This window comes from Meriones unguiculatus, chromosome 19 (assembly GCF_030254825.1).
Source record: "Meriones unguiculatus strain TT.TT164.6M chromosome 19, Bangor_MerUng_6.1, whole genome shotgun sequence".
Classification (NCBI taxonomy): Eukaryota; Metazoa; Chordata; class Mammalia; order Rodentia; family Muridae; genus Meriones; species Meriones unguiculatus.
This window is the reverse complement of record NC_083366.1, coordinates 39,111,754-39,128,638: the sequence shown is the minus strand read 5'-3', so window position 1 is coordinate 39,128,638 and position 16,885 is coordinate 39,111,754. Positions and strand designations below refer to the sequence as shown.

The 16,885-nt window shown below is 48.1% G+C and overlaps 3 protein-coding genes across 3 annotated transcripts; 1 reads left to right on the top strand and 2 right to left on the bottom strand.

Annotated features, from left to right (window-relative positions):
- Positions 1-4,027: 4,027 nt before the first annotated feature.
- Positions 4,028-6,587, bottom strand: LOC110560234 (uncharacterized). Its single transcript, XM_060372866.1, has one exon. The coding sequence runs from the start codon at positions 6,445-6,447 to the stop codon at positions 5,407-5,409; it is 1,041 nt and encodes a 346-aa protein (XP_060228849.1). The 5' UTR covers positions 6,448-6,587; the 3' UTR covers positions 4,028-5,406.
- Positions 6,588-6,690: 103 nt separating this feature from the next.
- On the bottom strand, positions 6,691-7,174 carry LOC132649283 (histone H2A type 1-E). The gene has a single exon (XM_060372867.1). It carries the CDS (start codon positions 7,147-7,149, stop codon positions 6,757-6,759), a length of 393 nt encoding a protein of 130 aa, XP_060228850.1. The 5' UTR covers positions 7,150-7,174; the 3' UTR covers positions 6,691-6,756.
- Positions 7,175-7,416: 242 nt separating this feature from the next.
- Positions 7,417-7,856, top strand: LOC132649293 (histone H2B type 1-C/E/F/G/I-like). The gene has a single exon (XM_060372878.1). It carries the CDS (start codon positions 7,446-7,448, stop codon positions 7,824-7,826), a length of 381 nt encoding a protein of 126 aa, XP_060228861.1. The 5' UTR covers positions 7,417-7,445; the 3' UTR covers positions 7,827-7,856.
- The last annotated feature ends 9,029 nt before the right edge of the window (positions 7,857-16,885 follow it).

Below are 16,885 nucleotides of genomic sequence, written 5' to 3'. Positions count from 1 at the left end.
CCCCCTGGCCCTTTTCAGGCTACAAGCTCTCCCCCCAAACCTCTATCTATCTCACCTTTTGAGCTCATGTATGGGAGACCGGTCCTAACCCTTGGTCTTTCAGCTAAATCCTCTCCTCTCCATGACCACATACTTACTCCCTTACTCTGTCATCTCCCTTCTCTTCTATGGGTCTTTACTGACCACTATTTACCACGGCCACACACTAACCCTGTCCATCTCCTATTAACATCGGGGACCAGGTCCTTCTCTCCCCTCCAAACCAAAGTTCCCCAACTCTTTCTCCTAAATGGCAGGGCCCTTTCAAGGTGATTCTTGTGACCCCCACAGCTGCTAAACTTGAGGGCTTCCCTCACTGGATTCATCTATCCCATCTCAAGCCTTTCACACTCTCTCCTCAAGATAACACCCCCTCCTACATATCAACTCCAACAGGACCTTGCTCCTTCAAGCTTCAAAGATGCCAAGATCAACCACTTTGTCTCTGGTTCCAGAGAAATGAGGCCTCAACACAGAAGCTATGATCGACCCTACTGGATTGGGTATGTATCTTTCCTCCTCTTCCTCTTGCCTATTTCTGTCCAAGGTAATCCCTACATAAGGAGATTCAAGGTCCAAGAAACCACCATTGATAATAAACAGTCTCTCCAAATAGGGTTGGGAAACTGCTCTAGGGGATGCTTCCAGGAGTGGATTGGAATAGCCATCGCCCCTACATCTATCCTTCCTCTCTTATTTGATAGAATTTTTGTTTGTTTCCTCTTTGATCAAACAAAGGATCATTGCAAAAAATGGCCCAATAGGTATGGAGGCTGCCCATACTGGTCTTGCCAAATCCACGTACCAGCACAGAAGAAGCCTTTCACCTCTCTACTTGTACATCTAAGACCCATGGGATCCCACATGGGAAGTAAGTGTTGTTGGAAAACTCTACTGCCACTATACACCTGATTTACCAATAAGTACTATCCATATCCTGAAAAAATATGTTCCAATCCCTGGGGATGGGAGAAGTAGAGAAGATAATTAAACACTCCTCTAAGGTCATTACCTCTCTAACATTCCCTCTCCTAAATAATACAAACCTGTCATTTCATCTTCTACTTCAGACTCTGACCTCGGCCTACAAGCTCCTTAATGGGACCCAAACAGGCCATTTAAAGCTTGCTGGCTGTGTACCACAGGGGACCAAGTCAGAGGTACCACTGACAGCTTCTGCAGTGACTCTGTCAAGTAACCTCACTTCACCATTTACTAACTGCCCTGACTCTGACTTTTTCATATCACCCTCTTTGGCATGTGAAGCTGTTTCAAGGCATCTGGGACACACTCTGTAGGAATGCTAAGTTCCTTAGACTGTAATAAAACTGTAATCCTTGAAACCTCATCTCAACTCCAATGCCCTACTGCTAATAACATCTCAATTCTTTGTGGCACTCAGGTCTACCATCATCTGCCTGCTTGATGGTCGGGAGTTTGCACTCTGGTACTCCTCTTCCCTGAGCTGAGGGTGATAAATGAAAAGGAGCCCCTACCCATCCCTGTCATGGACTCAAAAGCTGCCCAGCAGGATAAGAGGGTAATTCAAATCCTGCCCCTCCTGGCTGTTGCAGGAATCACGGCAGCTGTCGGGACCAGGACAGCAGGACTAGCCAATTCCCTAACTTTGTGTTATCAGCTTTCTTCCCAGTTCATCCAGGATCTCCAGCAAGTGGCTCAGACAATACTAACTCTCCAAGGACAGATTGACTTGCTGGCAGCAGTATTACTTCAAAAGTAAGGCGGACTGGATCTCCTCACAGCTAAAGAAGGTGGCCTTTGCATCTTCCTCCAGGAGGAATGCTGTTTCTATGTCAACCAGTTGGGTATAGTAAAAGACAAAATCCAACAACTCCAGACAGATTTACAAAAACAAAGGGAACAGCTTGAGGCCTCTAGCTCTTGGGCCTTTGAGAGTCCCATATGGAAATGGATTGTCATACCTCCCCTGCTCATCTTTCTGCTTTTGCTTTTTGCACCCTGCTTTTTTAACTTTCTCTCTACATTCTTCCAACAACAAATGCAAAAATTCTCTGGGTGACCTGGCAAGCCAAAGGATCCTGACCTCCACCAGGAGGGGGCACAGGTCTTACACCAGATGGGGGGAGGGTCCCACACCAGAGCAAGCCACTGGTCAATACAGAGGAATACAACGGACAGAAATGCACTAATAGGAGTGTGCGTGCACACACACACACAGACACACACACACGCACAGTAACTCCATACACTCAGAGGCTCTGGTGCTGTCTCCCATGCCTCCTGGACAGTGGATCAGCAGCTGCATCTGACCTCTCCTATGTGTCCAAACAAAGGCCCCTTAACCTGACTTAACCTCCAGAGGTGACAGACCAGATGTTGGGTGGAGGTGTGGGGGGGGGAGGGGGCCTCTGAAGCAGTAGGCAGTGACTGAGGGAAAAGAGCCCTGGGGATCTGGAGCATATCACACCCCCACCCCCTTGCTCCTAGCTGCCGAGAACACCAACCCCAGCCCCCACAACCCCATGTCTCAATGTCTGGTCTCTGGAATCTCCGTGGGAACTCCAGAACTGTGGGTTATTCTCCAGAGCAGACTGCCCAGACATGGGTTTCAGCCAAAGGAAAGCTGATAGCTGGCAAGTACACTGGGTGTTTGGTATGACAGCATAGCACTGAGCCTTTCTCAAGGTAGCTTTCAAGCACACACACCCATCCCCCCCCAAACCATATCCTAGGTTGCTATACATCAGTTAACAATAACAGTCAGCCAGAAGCGAAACTACAGAATCCAAAGAGCAAGGTTAACACACTGAGAGGCTTTCCCAGAAAGCTGGGATTTGATGGATTGGGCCTTTGTTTTGGCAGGTGGCGCTGGCGGAGTGTTATGGGCTGAATGGTACTGCCACCGTGGTAAGGTCTCTGGGCCTACTAAGGTCTGGAGCCCTGTCACAGAAGAAAGAGAAGAAGAATAGTGGCCTTGCTGGAAACGTGTAGGTCAGGTGCTCGCTGTCAGTGTTCTCCAGAGAACACCAAGTTCAGTAACCAGCAGCCCCGCAGCAGCTCGCAACCCTCTGTAAGCCTAGCTGGAGGATAAACACCCTCTCAGGCACAAGCACACATGGCAACGACACACACAGTCACAGAAAACGCTTGTTGGTCCACACAAAAACACAGAGGAGCAGCGAGTGCATTTTACAGGAAAGGTTTTGTTAGGTCCCGCTACTTTACATGGGGATGAATTTGTTCTCAGGGGTTGGAACGAATGAATCGTTCTTAAAACAAGCAAGTTCTAGGCAGGCTACTGAGTCAGCAGTCACTACCGCTCTGCATAGTGGATCGCAGCAGTTGGGAATCAGAGGCCAGCCTGGTTTGCACTGGACTTCCATGACAGCCAGAGCTACGTAGTGAGACCCTGGGTCTCAAAAAACAAAAACAAAAACAAAACAGCAAAAAACAAGCAATAAATAAATAAATAAATAAATAAATAAAAGTGCTTATGGCACAACCGTGACGGCTTGCGTTCAATTCCTTCCACATAAAGGTGTAGGGAAGAAGCGACTCCTTAAGGCTGACTCGCACCTCTGAGCTCAGCACACACGCTGCACACGCAATAACAAATAAACAAAATGTTTTAAAGCAGGCACGTTCCTTGTCATCTGATAATCATATCGTTAGAACACGGCACAGCAGAAGGTTAGACTTTCCGCACCATTATTGCTACACGCCTGTCTCAGCGTTGGATCCTATTTGGAACAGTTCATGGTCTTGGTTTTCTGACAGTTTGAAATATGTCTTCCTGGTACTGTTTGAAATCCCGTAGTTCTGCTACTGAGAAACGAATGCAACAGGTAAAGTAATACTCTAAAATGTGTAAGATACAGATGAGGAGGAAGTTGGGCATGCGTATTAACATATAGAAAAGCAACAAGAGGTTAGCATTCAGAAGGCACTGGTCAGACATGAAATTCCCAGACGTTAAATACACATGAGATATAGGAGCTGCTCAATGTTGTCTTAGTTACATTTATTGTTGCTGTGAACAGACATCATGACCAAGACACTTTATAAAAGAAAATGTTCATTGAGACTGATGGTTCGAGGGCCTGGGTCCATGACCATCATGACAGAGAGCACAGCAGCAGAAGGGCAGGGAGCAGGTAGACAAGGCTCTGGGATGGCAGCTTAGAGCAGGCTCTTTGTCTGTGCTCTTCAATAACGGAGATACAGGTCCTTGGTCCAGCTACTTTCCACTTTGCCCAAACCGGGACACTTGTCTTCATAACCACAGTAGAGCCGTGATGCAACGAGGAGGATAAAATACACCAACAGTGTCACCCACAAGCTTGCTGCTGTGCGGCACGCCTTCTTGCATCCTCACCGGAAGTGCTAAGTTGCCCCCTTTCTTTCCCTTTGACATATGCTTTGAATTGATTTAACAGAGACTTTCCACGGTATTTTAATTTGGAACGACCACACCCTTCTACAGGACAGTTGAGAATCAAAACTGGAAACAGGGAAACCTAAGTACACCAAACCCAGAAGGACAGAAAGCAGTCTGAGCAAGCATGGGGAACAAGCCAGTAGCAGCACTCTTCCATGGCCTCTGCATTAGTGCCTTCCTCCAGGTCTCTGCACCGGCTTCCTCCAAGGACGAACACTGGTGTGGGAGTGTAAGCCAGATAAATCCTCTTCCCCAAGTCGCTTTGGTCATGGTGTCCATCACAGCAATAGTAATCTTGACTGAAACAGACTACTGACAGAATGTTAAGTGTTTGTGTATTTGATGTTTTGTTCTCAGTTCATTCAACAGCTATGTGTGGGTTTGAGGTTGTGGCTCAGTTGGTGGAGTTGGCAAAGCGTTTGCCTAGCATGCAGGAAGTCCTGGGTCCAGGTAACAGAGTTACGCAAGCTGGGTGTGTTTACACATGTCTATAACCCCAGCACTTTGTGGGTGAAGAGAGGAGGTAGCTGGATCATTGTTCAAACCTAGTCTCAATAAAATGAGTTCAAGGCCAGCCCTGGCTACTTAAGATTCCATCTTATAAAGAAAATAGAACAGCAAACAAGCAAGCCCCCCCCCACAAGGGTTTGTGAATAAAGCAGGGAGTTGGATATTTTCTATAAGCTATGGACAAAAACTTCAGCTTGAGATATAAAGTTGGAAGTCATTGAAGGGCAGATGCTATTTACGGCCCCAGGATTTGAGTTTGAATAGAAAAAAAAAGTGTGGAGGCTGAGAGTTCCACAGGCAGAGTGTTAGAAATAAAACACACAGTCCCCATCGAACACGCGTCCTTGCCCGAGAACATGACAAGCCATGCTGCAGCCCTTCGTGGAGGAGGTGGCGGCCCTGAAAAGGACCTTTGGAAAGAAGCGCGGACCAAGGCTTCAGCCGCCGAAGCCGTAGAGCGTGCGGCCCTGGCGTTTGAGCGCGTACACCACGTCCATGGCGGTGACGGTCTTGCGCTTGGCGTGCTCCGTGTAGGTGACGGCGTCGCGGATCACGTTCTCCAGGAACACCTTCAGCACCCCGCGGGTCTCCTCGTAGATGAGGCCGGAGATGCGCTTCACGCCTCCGCGCCGGGCCAGGCGGCGGATAGCGGGCTTGGTGATACCCTGGATGTTGTCGCGCAACACCTTGCGGTGGCGCTTGGCGCCGCCTTTGCCCAGGCCCTTCCCGCCCTTGCCGCGACCAGACATTGTTCGAAGAACGCACAACAGCGAGTCACACTCACGGCCCTCAGCCCGCGGCGCCTCTCGCTTTATAATGGCCTTGCGGACCGGAGTGGAAACAGGAAGGCGGCGGCAGGCACGGCGGGCGGCGGGGGCGGGGCCCTCGCGCGGACTGAACGCTACGGGCTGGAGACAGGAAGCCGATTCCGTACCCCCCGCCCCGCGCCGGTGGTTTTTAGTAGGTCGCGCAGGGCCGCCCTTAGGTCGTTCCTCTGTGTCGAACACGGAGGAGACGGGTGCGCGCTCAGGAGCTTTCAGGCTTGTTTGATTTGGCTGACAGGTTCCTGGGCGGCCTTGGCTGCCCTGGACTCGCTCTGGAGACCAGGCCGGCCTCGAACGCACAGGTCCGTCGGCCTCTGCCTCGCTGGATGCCGGATGACAGGCACGCGACACCGTGCCCGGCTGGTTGCGGGTTGTACAGAGCTTTTCCACCCAGCGCGATCCCTGGGTGTCTAAACAAAAGTTCATCCCAGCTATCACCAAGGGCACAGGTGCAGCACCTGCTTCTCTCCTCCCGCTATGGGGCACCGAAGTGCTGTGGAACTTGGAAGGACGCGGTCCAAGGACCCAACACCCTAGAGCCGCGACCCCACACATCACCACGGAGCCAGGGGCGGCAGTGCGGAGGTGGCGGCGACAGCCTGAGCCTGTAATCCCAGTTCTAGGGAGACGGGGCGGCCTAGAGCCCCAGGACATCTGGGCGACAGAGAAGCCCTCCTGGGGGAACGGGATCCGTGAGCTACAATGCTTCTGAACTGAACGTGGCCGGTTCCCAAGGCTTCTCACGGTTCAGGGAAAACAAATCCTGACCTGAACCCACATTTGCTAACGTCCTCAACTGCAGCACGGGGTGGAGTGACCTACGGTGCAGCAAACACTTTCAATAAGCCGCCTCTTAAGTGTATTTCATTTTTCATTTAAAATGTTCAGCTCTCTACAAGAGACTGTGGTGGCTCTGAAAAGAGCCGTTGTTTTTACACACGAAGGGATCCGTCAAGACCCGCCTTACTTCCCCTTGGCCTTGTGGTGGCTCTCGGTCTTCTTGGGCAGCAGCACGGCCTGGATGTTGGGCAGGACGCCGCCCTGCGCGATGGTGACGCGGCCCAGCAGCTTGTTGAGCTCCTCGTCGTTGCGGATGGCCAGCTGCAGGTGGCGCGGGATGATGCGCGTCTTCTTGTTGTCGCGGGCCGCGTTGCCGGCCAGCTCCAGGATCTCGGCCGTCAGGTACTCCAGCACGGCCGCCAGGTACACCGGGGCGCCGGCGCCCACCCGCTCCGCGTAGTTGCCCTTGCGGAGGAGCCGGTGCACGCGGCCCACGGGGAACTGCAGCCCGGCCCGGGACGACCGGGTCTTGGCCTTGGCGCGGGCCTTGCCGCCCTGCTTGCCGCGTCCAGACATGTCCAAACAGTAAACAGCCGTTACCAACTGTACAAAACGAACGCGAAGGACCTTCGCTCTTATACTTTCCTCTGGGCGCGAAGAGAACGCAATGCGATTGGCTGGCTTCGCATTTTCCTCTAGACCAATGGGAAGCGTTTATGACGACGGGCGTTTCGATTGGTCGGGAGTTCGCGGTGACGACACCTCCACTGTGAGCGAATCGCAAGTGTTCCTTCCTGCGCCTCATTTGCATGCGGCTTCTATAAAGCGAAGGGCCGGCGTCCGGGGCGCTGCAGTTCGCTCGCCGTGTTAGGATGCCCGAGCCCGTGAAGTCCGCTCCCGCCCCGAAGAAGGGGTCCAAGAAGGCGGTGACCAAGGCGCAGAAGAAGGACGGCAAGAAGCGCAAGCGCAGCCGCAAGGAGAGCTACTCGGTGTACATGTACAAGGTGCTGAAGCAGGTGCACCCCGACACGGGCATCTCGTCCAAGGCCATGGGCATCATGAACTCGTTCGTCAACGACATCTTCGAGCGCATCGCGGGCGAGGCGTCGCGCCTGGCGCACTACAACAAGCGCTCGACCATCACGTCGCGGGAGATCCAGACGGCCGTGCGCCTGCTGCTGCCCGGGGAGCTGGCCAAGCACGCCGTGTCCGAGGGCACCAAGGCCGTCACCAAGTACACCAGCTCCAAGTGAGCGCCCGGCCCGCGCCCACCCAAAGGCTCTTTTCAGAGCCACGCACGTTCCCCAAGGAGAGCTGGTTCCTTTTTGAGAGCTATTGTGCAGAATGTCTGGCTAAACTCAAATCTCTGGCCAAAGCAGAATTCCTCTTCAGAGTTGTGACCTGGGCATGATAGGAGCTTTTTCATTTTAATGCTAGATGTTCTCAGCTTGACTCATGGAATTCTTGTATGTGGGTTAGGCTACTGGCCCAGGAACGCAAGACCTGTTTCTGTCTCCTCTGGTTTTTAACAATCCATATTTCCTGTGGAATGTTAAATGATTAACTTTTTCCTTTTTTTGTCGCTGTTATGACGCGGTATTTTCAATACCCTTGTTTACCGCCGAAGCCGAGACGTCATGGTAGTTTCTGTTTAGTAACTCACCGGGTGTTTTCCTACTGGAGCTGGGATATGGCCATAGGTCTGAGAGTCCTAAACCAACTTTCATAGCCCAGAGCTGTGCACGATGCTTGCTGAAAACTTAGGAGATGTAGTCCTGCGCAGCTTAACTAGATTGGGTCCTGCCTTCTTGGTTTTGTTTGCCTTGAGTTGTGTTTTCTTTTGACACCAACTTTCACTGATTAGCCATTGGTTCTCGAGGTAATTCTCTAGCCCAGGCTGGACTCAGAATGGGACTTACTGCCTTAATTTCATGAGTAGCAGGAATTACAGGTGTATACCACCAGCGCTTAGTTGGGGCCTTAACAGAAGGTAGAGCGGTTTTGATTTGTTTTGTTTTTCCCGTTTTCATAAGTGGCTTGTAGTTTTTATTCATGTCTTATGTTCCATCTTCATTGTCTATTGCTATGGTGGTGGTAAATCTCTGAATCTTTGCAGAACAAGCAAAGAGGATCTCACTGTGACTGTAGACGTTGAGTTTTTCAGATCATAAAATACTAAAGATTGATTCAAACAAATTTGAAGAAAAAGTCGTTTCTGGAAGTCCTCTAGGTTAGCAAATAGAGCGTTAATTTAAGTGTGAGTATGAACAGCTGAACAGTAGTTGTGCCACGGACCGACCCAGCCGGTTCCCACCACCGTGGGAAATTCAGGGTGTTTGGATATCAGGAAGGCACAGTTTCAGGCGAGTTGACAAAGGCCACACTGAAGAGTGATTCTGCTGCGTTTTTACTGAAGTCAGGCTAATAATTTTATAGTGATTTCATGAGGAAGCACCTTAAAGTTGGCATGCTTCCCAGAACGTTCAACCTTTTACTAAGGATACAAAGTTTATGTTTTAACAGGAAAGTGTAACCAAGCATAAAGCAGTGCCCACAAGAAATCCTCGCATAGGAACTTTCTGATCAACACAGACAAAAAGCAAAACCCTAAACTGTGGTTTCATTATCACTGACTAGTGAAGGGGAAAGTCAGGAGCTGTAATAGTCCTCCGAGCCAAGTCAAATACCTGCCAAAGTCTTTTTCTACATTAAAGTCTAAATACACCTTGGTCAACCATCCTCCCATATGTCTTGCTAAAGATTTATAATCTTTCTTAGAAACAAGATGCCAAAGGGAGACATGCTCTAGCCTGCTGTACTTGCTTATCTTATGCTATCTTTTCCTAAAAAGGAGCCCATTATTTTTTCACTATTTTTGTAATGCTTTTTGATACTGAATCTGATTCATTACTTCTCTTAAAATTATTTTTCTTCCATTCTATTCTTGTTAAACCTTTTAGTAATCTATCAAAAATATGTTTCCTTGAATAGTTAATTGTGCTGTACCAGGAATCCTAGAGAAAAATCAAAAGGCTCATTAATCCAATCTTGCATCCGAGAAAACATGATTTCTAGAGTATGTTTCTTTAGCTTAGATGGCCAGAGGGAACATCCAGGGACTTCCAGGGAGCTGATTCCCGCAGGAAACATGTCTCCTCGTCTTAGCAGCCTAATTTTATGCTTATATAGCACATTTTTATGCTCACATAGACTCTGGAGTTAGTGTGGCATAGTTGAATATCAATGAAATGTTGGGACAGTACTGCCAATGAAAGGTGAGCTGTTGTATGACTAGTAAGATCTTCATAAAGCGTAACTGTTTCCCTTAATCATCTCTATTAATCTCTATAGCATCCCGTGGAACAAATTCTATTGTCTTTCTTCCTTTGAAGTTGAGGAGATTAAAATGACTGAAGTGAGGCCGCAACATAAATCCAGTCTTGTCTGAGGGGGAGACCAAGAATACCCCCCAGAACATGGGAACTACCTCCCAGAACATGGGAACTACCTCCCAGAACATGGGAACTACCCCCAAAAATATGGTCCTGAAAAATAAATGCTCAATACGTTATGAAATAAACGCTTTTAGCTCTCCCAGGATGGAACACAATGTCTTCCACTCTTTCGCTTCTCCATTTGGGTTTGTGTTTTCAAGGGGCGGTGGTTAGGTTTGGATTTTGGATTTTGTGTGTGAGACCGAGGCAGGGTCTAGCTTTGTAGCAGGGCTTAACTAGAAATCCTCCCTCGGCCTCCCACTGTGCTTACAGGCGCGTCCATTGGCTGTCTTTTCAGAGTTTGAATTTCCTGCGGAATTCTGAGAGATGATAAACTTCCCTTCTCTACTCTGGGTGTTCAAGGATTAACTGTATGATGGCAAACATATTAACCAAAGAGAAGTGAAACCAAACAGGAGCTACATTGTTATTAAGTCTCCCTACCTTACCAGAGGAATCTTGTGTTTCCTAAGCCTAATGTATCCTGCAAGCCTTGTTTTCTCAACCTACCCTAAACCTCATGAGGTTTGCCCAACCATTCGTCTTGCTAAACTTCTTAGTGCTAACAGTTCTTGTCTAGCAACCCTAATGTTTCATCAAAAAAGATACCTCAAAAGCCAGCAAGGGTAAAATCCCTTTTCAGCAAAGTCTGAAATCCCGACTTTGGTAGAGGCAGCCAACTAGCCAGTTCTAAAAAAAATGTTTTAATCAAGACAGTTGTGAAACTGGTTTTTCTCAGGTTTAACAGAGTGCATACTAATCAGAGAGTTCATGAAGTTTATCATCTTTATTAGTGAAGAAGGGAGGAAACAGGCAAACTCTAGTGGGAAGGAAGCGATCTGGGGAGCAGTTTTGGGGAAGCCCACTGGGGCTTGTCTGTTTGAGCAGGGAGTCTGCGGGTGCAATCTCGACTTGACATGCTCCTAGAGGTCATGACAGTAGCTTCTGGACAATTGTCTTTGGTCAGTTAAGAGAAATTCAAAGAAGTCCCATAATTTGCTGATCCTCAAATGCCTTCAGTTTGTGGTGCAAAAGTTGTCCCGACCCACGGACCCACGAGAGTTCAACGGGGTCCTAAGGGTGGGGGGTTGAAAAGAATAGGGGGACACAGAGACAAAGACAAAAAACAACTACAGCACCTGCTTTTTAAACATTTAAATATGTATACAGAGCATAACCATGATTTCAAAAGTCAGAACTAAATTTAAAACTCAGAATTTATCAGTGCACACAATTGAATCCTTAAAACTAGAAGTGGCTCCATCCCTCTGGCTCCTGTGGGAGAGCCTACACTGACTGAAGCCCGTGGGAGGGGGCGGGGTAAACTGGGGCTCAGCTCAGCAGCCCCACTCAGCTCTGCAGCTGGCAGAGGTAGGTCTTAGGCCGATTCTGAGGGTGTGAGTGTTCTCAACCACCCAACTCTCCACAAACCATCCAAGCCTGGCCCGCTGTAGGGGAGTGGGAAGGAGACAGGTAGTGTCCAGTTCCTGTTGCTCATCGGGCTACGCCTTCTGTCCTAGCCCACCTGGGGGCCTTTCTTCTTTGTTTGGGTGGAAGGGAAGTGATGTGAGGGAAGCAGGTGCAGGAGGCCAGTCTAAATTATGAGTCTTAGCAGTTTCTTCCTCTGACTCCGTTTCATCCTCACTATCTAGCTCCTAAGTAATTTTTTGCTCTCAAATTACATAAATCTGTTTGAGCTCCTTTATGAACAGTTGAAATAACCTAAGAAGTACTTTTTTCTGTCTGTTTGGCTGCTCTAATTTCCCAAGTAACTCCTTAGCTTGTGAGATTCCTTTTTCTTTACCCTCACTCCTCGAGTCTTGAAGGACTCCTTGAGACCCTGTAAGAATAAGTCATGCTTATTCAATTCTTGTCCCATAATTCGTCGTTCTGACTTACCTCTCGGATCAGACTCACAGACGGGCGGCTCTGTGGAGATCTCTATGCAGGATCTTCTTGGCTTCCCGGTGGAAACGATAGATCCTATGTAGATTTGTGGCCACGAAGAACAACATTCAATTCAGCTCTCCCACCCCCGCCCATACCTTAGCCCCACGTTGGGTGCCAGAATGTCCCGACCCGAGGGATTTCAATGGGGTCCTAAAGGGGGGTGAAAAGAATGGGGTCGGACAAAGAGATGCAAAGGAGGCCAAATCTGTTCATCTGATGAAAACCTCATTTATGAGAAATTTTTACCCAACATATCTAGGGAGAAGGCAGGAAAGGGGGAAGGTTAATTTACTGCTGCAGGAGATAGCAAGAGTGCTTTCATGGCTTGAATATTGCACCTACCATAAGGATGCTTTCTTAAGATATCTCATGGATGCTCTAAAACTAACAAACAGATGTCCTCACAAATCTATCACCCATGACTTAGGTTCCTAGATAACTCTTTCACTAAATAGCTTTAGCTCTCCACTAAATGACCTTTGCTCACTATTTGGCTTTGGCTTCAGTAAATAGCTTTGGCTCCCGGCAAAAAAGGCATAAAGTGGGGTAGAGTTTAGCAAATTCATATGCATATATGAAAAGTTGAATACTTCTATTGTTGGGAACAAGGAAAAGAGACTTGATTCTAAGGACTGCCATTTCATTTTCAGACATTTAATTATACGGGGAAACTTAAGTTCTAAGTCCCAGGCCCTAGGAAACCTGGGGACTTCGCCAGTAACCAAACAGCTTCTGTTGAAAGGAGACAGCTGTCTGAGCCCAGCCATCCCAGGGACAACTTCTCCATCTTGCTGGCCGGTCAACTAAGTTCATGCGCTCAGGCCCAGGAACGTACTCCTATTCTGATCGATGGAAACTCCCTTGCTCAACCCTTTATGTACAAATATGAGGGGGTAGGGATTTAGCTCAGTGGTAGAACGCTTGCCTAGCAAGCACAAGGCCCTGGGTTCAGTCCTCAGCTCTGGAAAAAAAAAAAAAAAAAAAAAAAAAGACAAAAAATATGATTGGACACTGCTACAACCCACTCCTTCGATTTGTGGTTTCATCCTTTGAATATGCTGTACAAGGTCCCTTCAGCGTCACAGTTCAGCTCCCTGAGTTTGTACTACGGCTCTGGTCAGTCAGTATAGGTCTGTTACAATAAATTGTGTCACCTGCATCGACCTGGTGTTTGAGTTACGTTGGGGATAAGCAGACCCCACAACACTATTAGGAAGCACACTGTGAGTCTCCGGGGCAACAGGAAGGAAAGAAACGCACCACACTGCAGCCAGACAGCATGCGTCCCCTTAATATTTGGGGGGATCCCAGCTCGGGTCTTTGGTTTTGACACAGAAAGGAATAATCCCAGTGTCGCACAAAGGACAGGAGGACAAAGTTAAAGCATCACGTTAAGGCAATTTCTTTCTTGTAAAAGAGCTTTCCAGGCAGGGGGCTTGGACCTACCAGCTTTAACCCTACCCTACCACTTGGGAGGCAGGCAGATCCGTATGCTCTTGAGATTGGCCAAGTCTCAAAAAAGAGCTCCAGGCCAGCAAGACTACATGACGACACCCTCCCTGGCTAAATAAATAAATAAGGAAGGAAAAGACGACACCGGAACTTAAACTGGGCGAACAAGCACCCAGGCACCGGAAGTTCACTTGGTTTTTCCCATAATGCAACTGGTGACAGTCTCTTTCTGTTTGACTGGAATCCCACCTTGCAGTCTTTCGAAAACAGCTAGTTTAAAGGGGACTGATGCAAAGGCCATCATGTTCTGGAAATACACTGGGGGCAGGGGGTGAAGGTGTCAGCTTGGTGTAAACAGTGTTTTCTTTTTTTTCCTGCTGAGAGGAAAAGATTTTCATGAACATTTTTCAAGCTGGGAGACAGTAAATGTGAATGAAATTTATGGAAGAATGATCCTTAGCAAGCTAGCTGCTTTTGATAAATATATGTGTTCAAAATTGTGAGAAAGAATTAAATATTTTATTTTAATTATAAGATTTTTTTTTTTTTTTTTTTTTAGTAGAGTTAAGAGAATGAAAGAGAAGCTTGGGAAAACAATACATCCTCAAATCTATAGGTATGGGCTTCTTTGAGAACAGTATATCTTGTGTCTAAATTGCCATTTATTACAAATTCTCAAGATGAGGTGGAAGTTTTATTTTGTTTTGGGGGATTGTTTTGCTTTTTCGTTTTTGTTTGTTTCCTTTTGTCTTGTTTTGTTTCTTTGCTGCTTTGGTATGAGACAGGTTTTCTCTGTGCTTCCGTGGCTGTGCTGGAACTCACATTATAGACCTGCCCCGACCCGTATGGTCAGTCGAAAGAGACCATACGAGAGGGGGTGACAATGGGGTGGGACAAGAGACACGAGAAATGAAGACCAAGGCAGTTTCTCTGATCAAGATCTCCGTTTATTATTTTTAGTATATCCTTTATATAGGCAGGGCGGAAGGAATGTAATTGCCTTTAGCAGGGTTACTAAGTAACCAGGAATCACAGGATGACCCACCAAATCAGTCACAAGGTGTGTTAACTAGGATTTTTTTAGAAAGTTCCCCAGAAGTGTTATTCTGGAAGCCCCGAGTGGGGAGGAGGGTTAAGGTGTTTCAGGAAGATGACTTTTATCGTAAGCTCCAGGTCAGCCAGGAATGCACTATTGAATCCAAGCAGTAGGCCATTAAGCCAGGTCAGGTCAGATGCCAAGAATTCTGGGGGCAGCAAGGTGCCAGAAGGCCCCCCACATAGACCAGGGCTGGCTTTGAACTCAGAGATTTGCTTGCCTCTGCCTCCCAAACGCTGGGAATAAAGGCCTGTGCCACCACTGCCCATACAAGATGTAGTAATTTTAATGTCAACAATTTTTTAGATATTCACGGTAACATGCTGAGGTGAACACATTTGCTTTTGGTCCCAATCTTAATTGCTAATGTTAACTCTCAGGTCACATGCAGGAAATACAGCTCTATATGTTGAAATAAGGCTATGTCCTACTCCAGCTTCCTCCATGATGTGGAAAATGGTGTTCATTCAAGTTATGCCTTGACTCGGTAAACCTGACTTTGCCATCAGCTTCTGATTCCATTTGGAGGGGAAAAGATGACTGCAGCCCCTAGCTGGACAACAGAAACTGCACCAATTGTCAGCCATTGAGCATCCAGCACAGACTGATGATCCTGGGATCAGAAATGGAGACTGCCCTATAAGTTGAAAGGAAAAACATTGGAACTATGGGGCAGGGGTTTACACTAAGATCATGCCTAGAAAACGAGGCCCAAGAACTTTTCCAACACGGTGCATGCAGAAAGGGAGTAACTCCTTTGCCTAGACACCACACAGCAATGCACCTACACTGAGAGGACTCAGGCCTCCTCAACACGTCACCTGACAGCTTTCCAGTTCTGCTCTGTCCCCCACTGTTGGGTTAGACCACTCACTTCGGCCCACGTGTTCATCATTCTGGACCTGGGCCTGACATGTGTTGCCTGCTGCTCCTGGCGCGGGTGTTACCTCAGACTCGATTCAGCTGCTTGGCCCTCAAGCCTGACTCCAGCGGCTCCCTGCAGCCACCACCATGGTTGGGAATCTTACCCATACACTCTGCCTTCTTCTGAAGTCTCTGGAGATCTGCTGTAGCCACATTAAAATGCATTGGCTCTATAATCAGTATGTGTGTAGAGATATATGTATTGCATGTGCAAAACTACTGATAATATGAACAAAATTAAATTGCTCTCTTATTTTCCTGTGTGAGTAAAATGCTTCTCCTCCTCCTCCTGTGGTTTTTGTTTTGTTTTGGTTTACCTTGGTTTGGTTTTGCTTTTGCTTTTTAAAGACGGGACAGGAGGAGGAAAGAAAAGGTTTTAGTGTATAGCTTTCAACTCCTGCCTCAGTCTCCCAAAAAACAGCATAAACACCACATGTGGCTTTTCTTCTTTAAGGTGTCTGCTTTATCTCTTTCCTTCTGCATGCTTGTGGGCCTTGTATGTTCGTACACCATGTGCTTGCAGGGGCTGAAATAACTCACAAGACACACCTCATCCCTGGAACTAGAGAGACAAGCCATGTGTGTCAGCACCTGGGTTCTGGGGACTAAATGTGGGTCAAGAAGCTGCAAGGGTTCCTGACTGCTGAGCCATTTCTCCAGCTTTCTCCTTATTTTTACATCTTGTCTTCTGCTGTCTGGCTAATGTCGCATGGTTTCCTAACGGGGCGATGAGATGGTCACACAGCTAGTCAAGCATCAGCACAGGTTTCCCCTTGCAGCTTTTCATTCTCCTCACATGAGTTTAACATTTCTCCGGGGAAAAGAGGAGGGTCATCCTGCACGGAAGCGGGCCTCACCCAACCCAGCGCAGAGGTAGGTACAACAGAAGCAGACACCTCAGAGAGGAGGCCCTGCCTTCTGTCACTGCGTTGGGGCTGAGACGTTGCTCTGTGCTCAAGCTCAGGCTGAAAGGTTACCAGGTCTCTCCAGGCCTTGAGCTGGTAGCCTTTGAAGCGTAACTACACCATTGACTCCAGCTTGCTGACTGCAGGTTTGGGGAGTGGTCAGTCACATCTCTCTGTGCATAGACTCACTTCAGATGGGTGCTGTTTCTGACTGATAAAGTGGTGAAGACAGGCTGGTTAGGGTGAGGTGGTAGTGTTGGGACCAATTAATGAATGATGAGGGCGCAAAGCAGAGCATATATGAAAGAGGTTTATTAGACGGAGATGAAGAGAGAGAGAGAGGAGAGAGGGAGGCATGATAGGGGAAGGGGGTGCCCCGACAGAAAGAGGGGAGAGGCAAGGAGGCAAGAGAGTGACAAAGTAATGGGTTGATCCTTTTAAGGAGCAACATAACCATGCCTGCCAGGTGTGGCCATCTGGCCGGTGACACA

Excerpts from the sequence above, each read along its gene's own strand:
- LOC110560234 (XM_060372866.1), bottom strand. The coding sequence starts at position 6,447 with ATGTCCTGGGGCTCTAGGCCGCCCCGTCTCCCTAGAACTGGGATTACA.
- LOC132649283 (XM_060372867.1), bottom strand. The coding sequence starts at position 7,149 with ATGTCTGGACGCGGCAAGCAGGGCGGCAAGGCCCGCGCCAAGGCCAAG.
- LOC132649293 (XM_060372878.1), top strand. The coding sequence starts at position 7,446 with ATGCCCGAGCCCGTGAAGTCCGCTCCCGCCCCGAAGAAGGGGTCCAAG.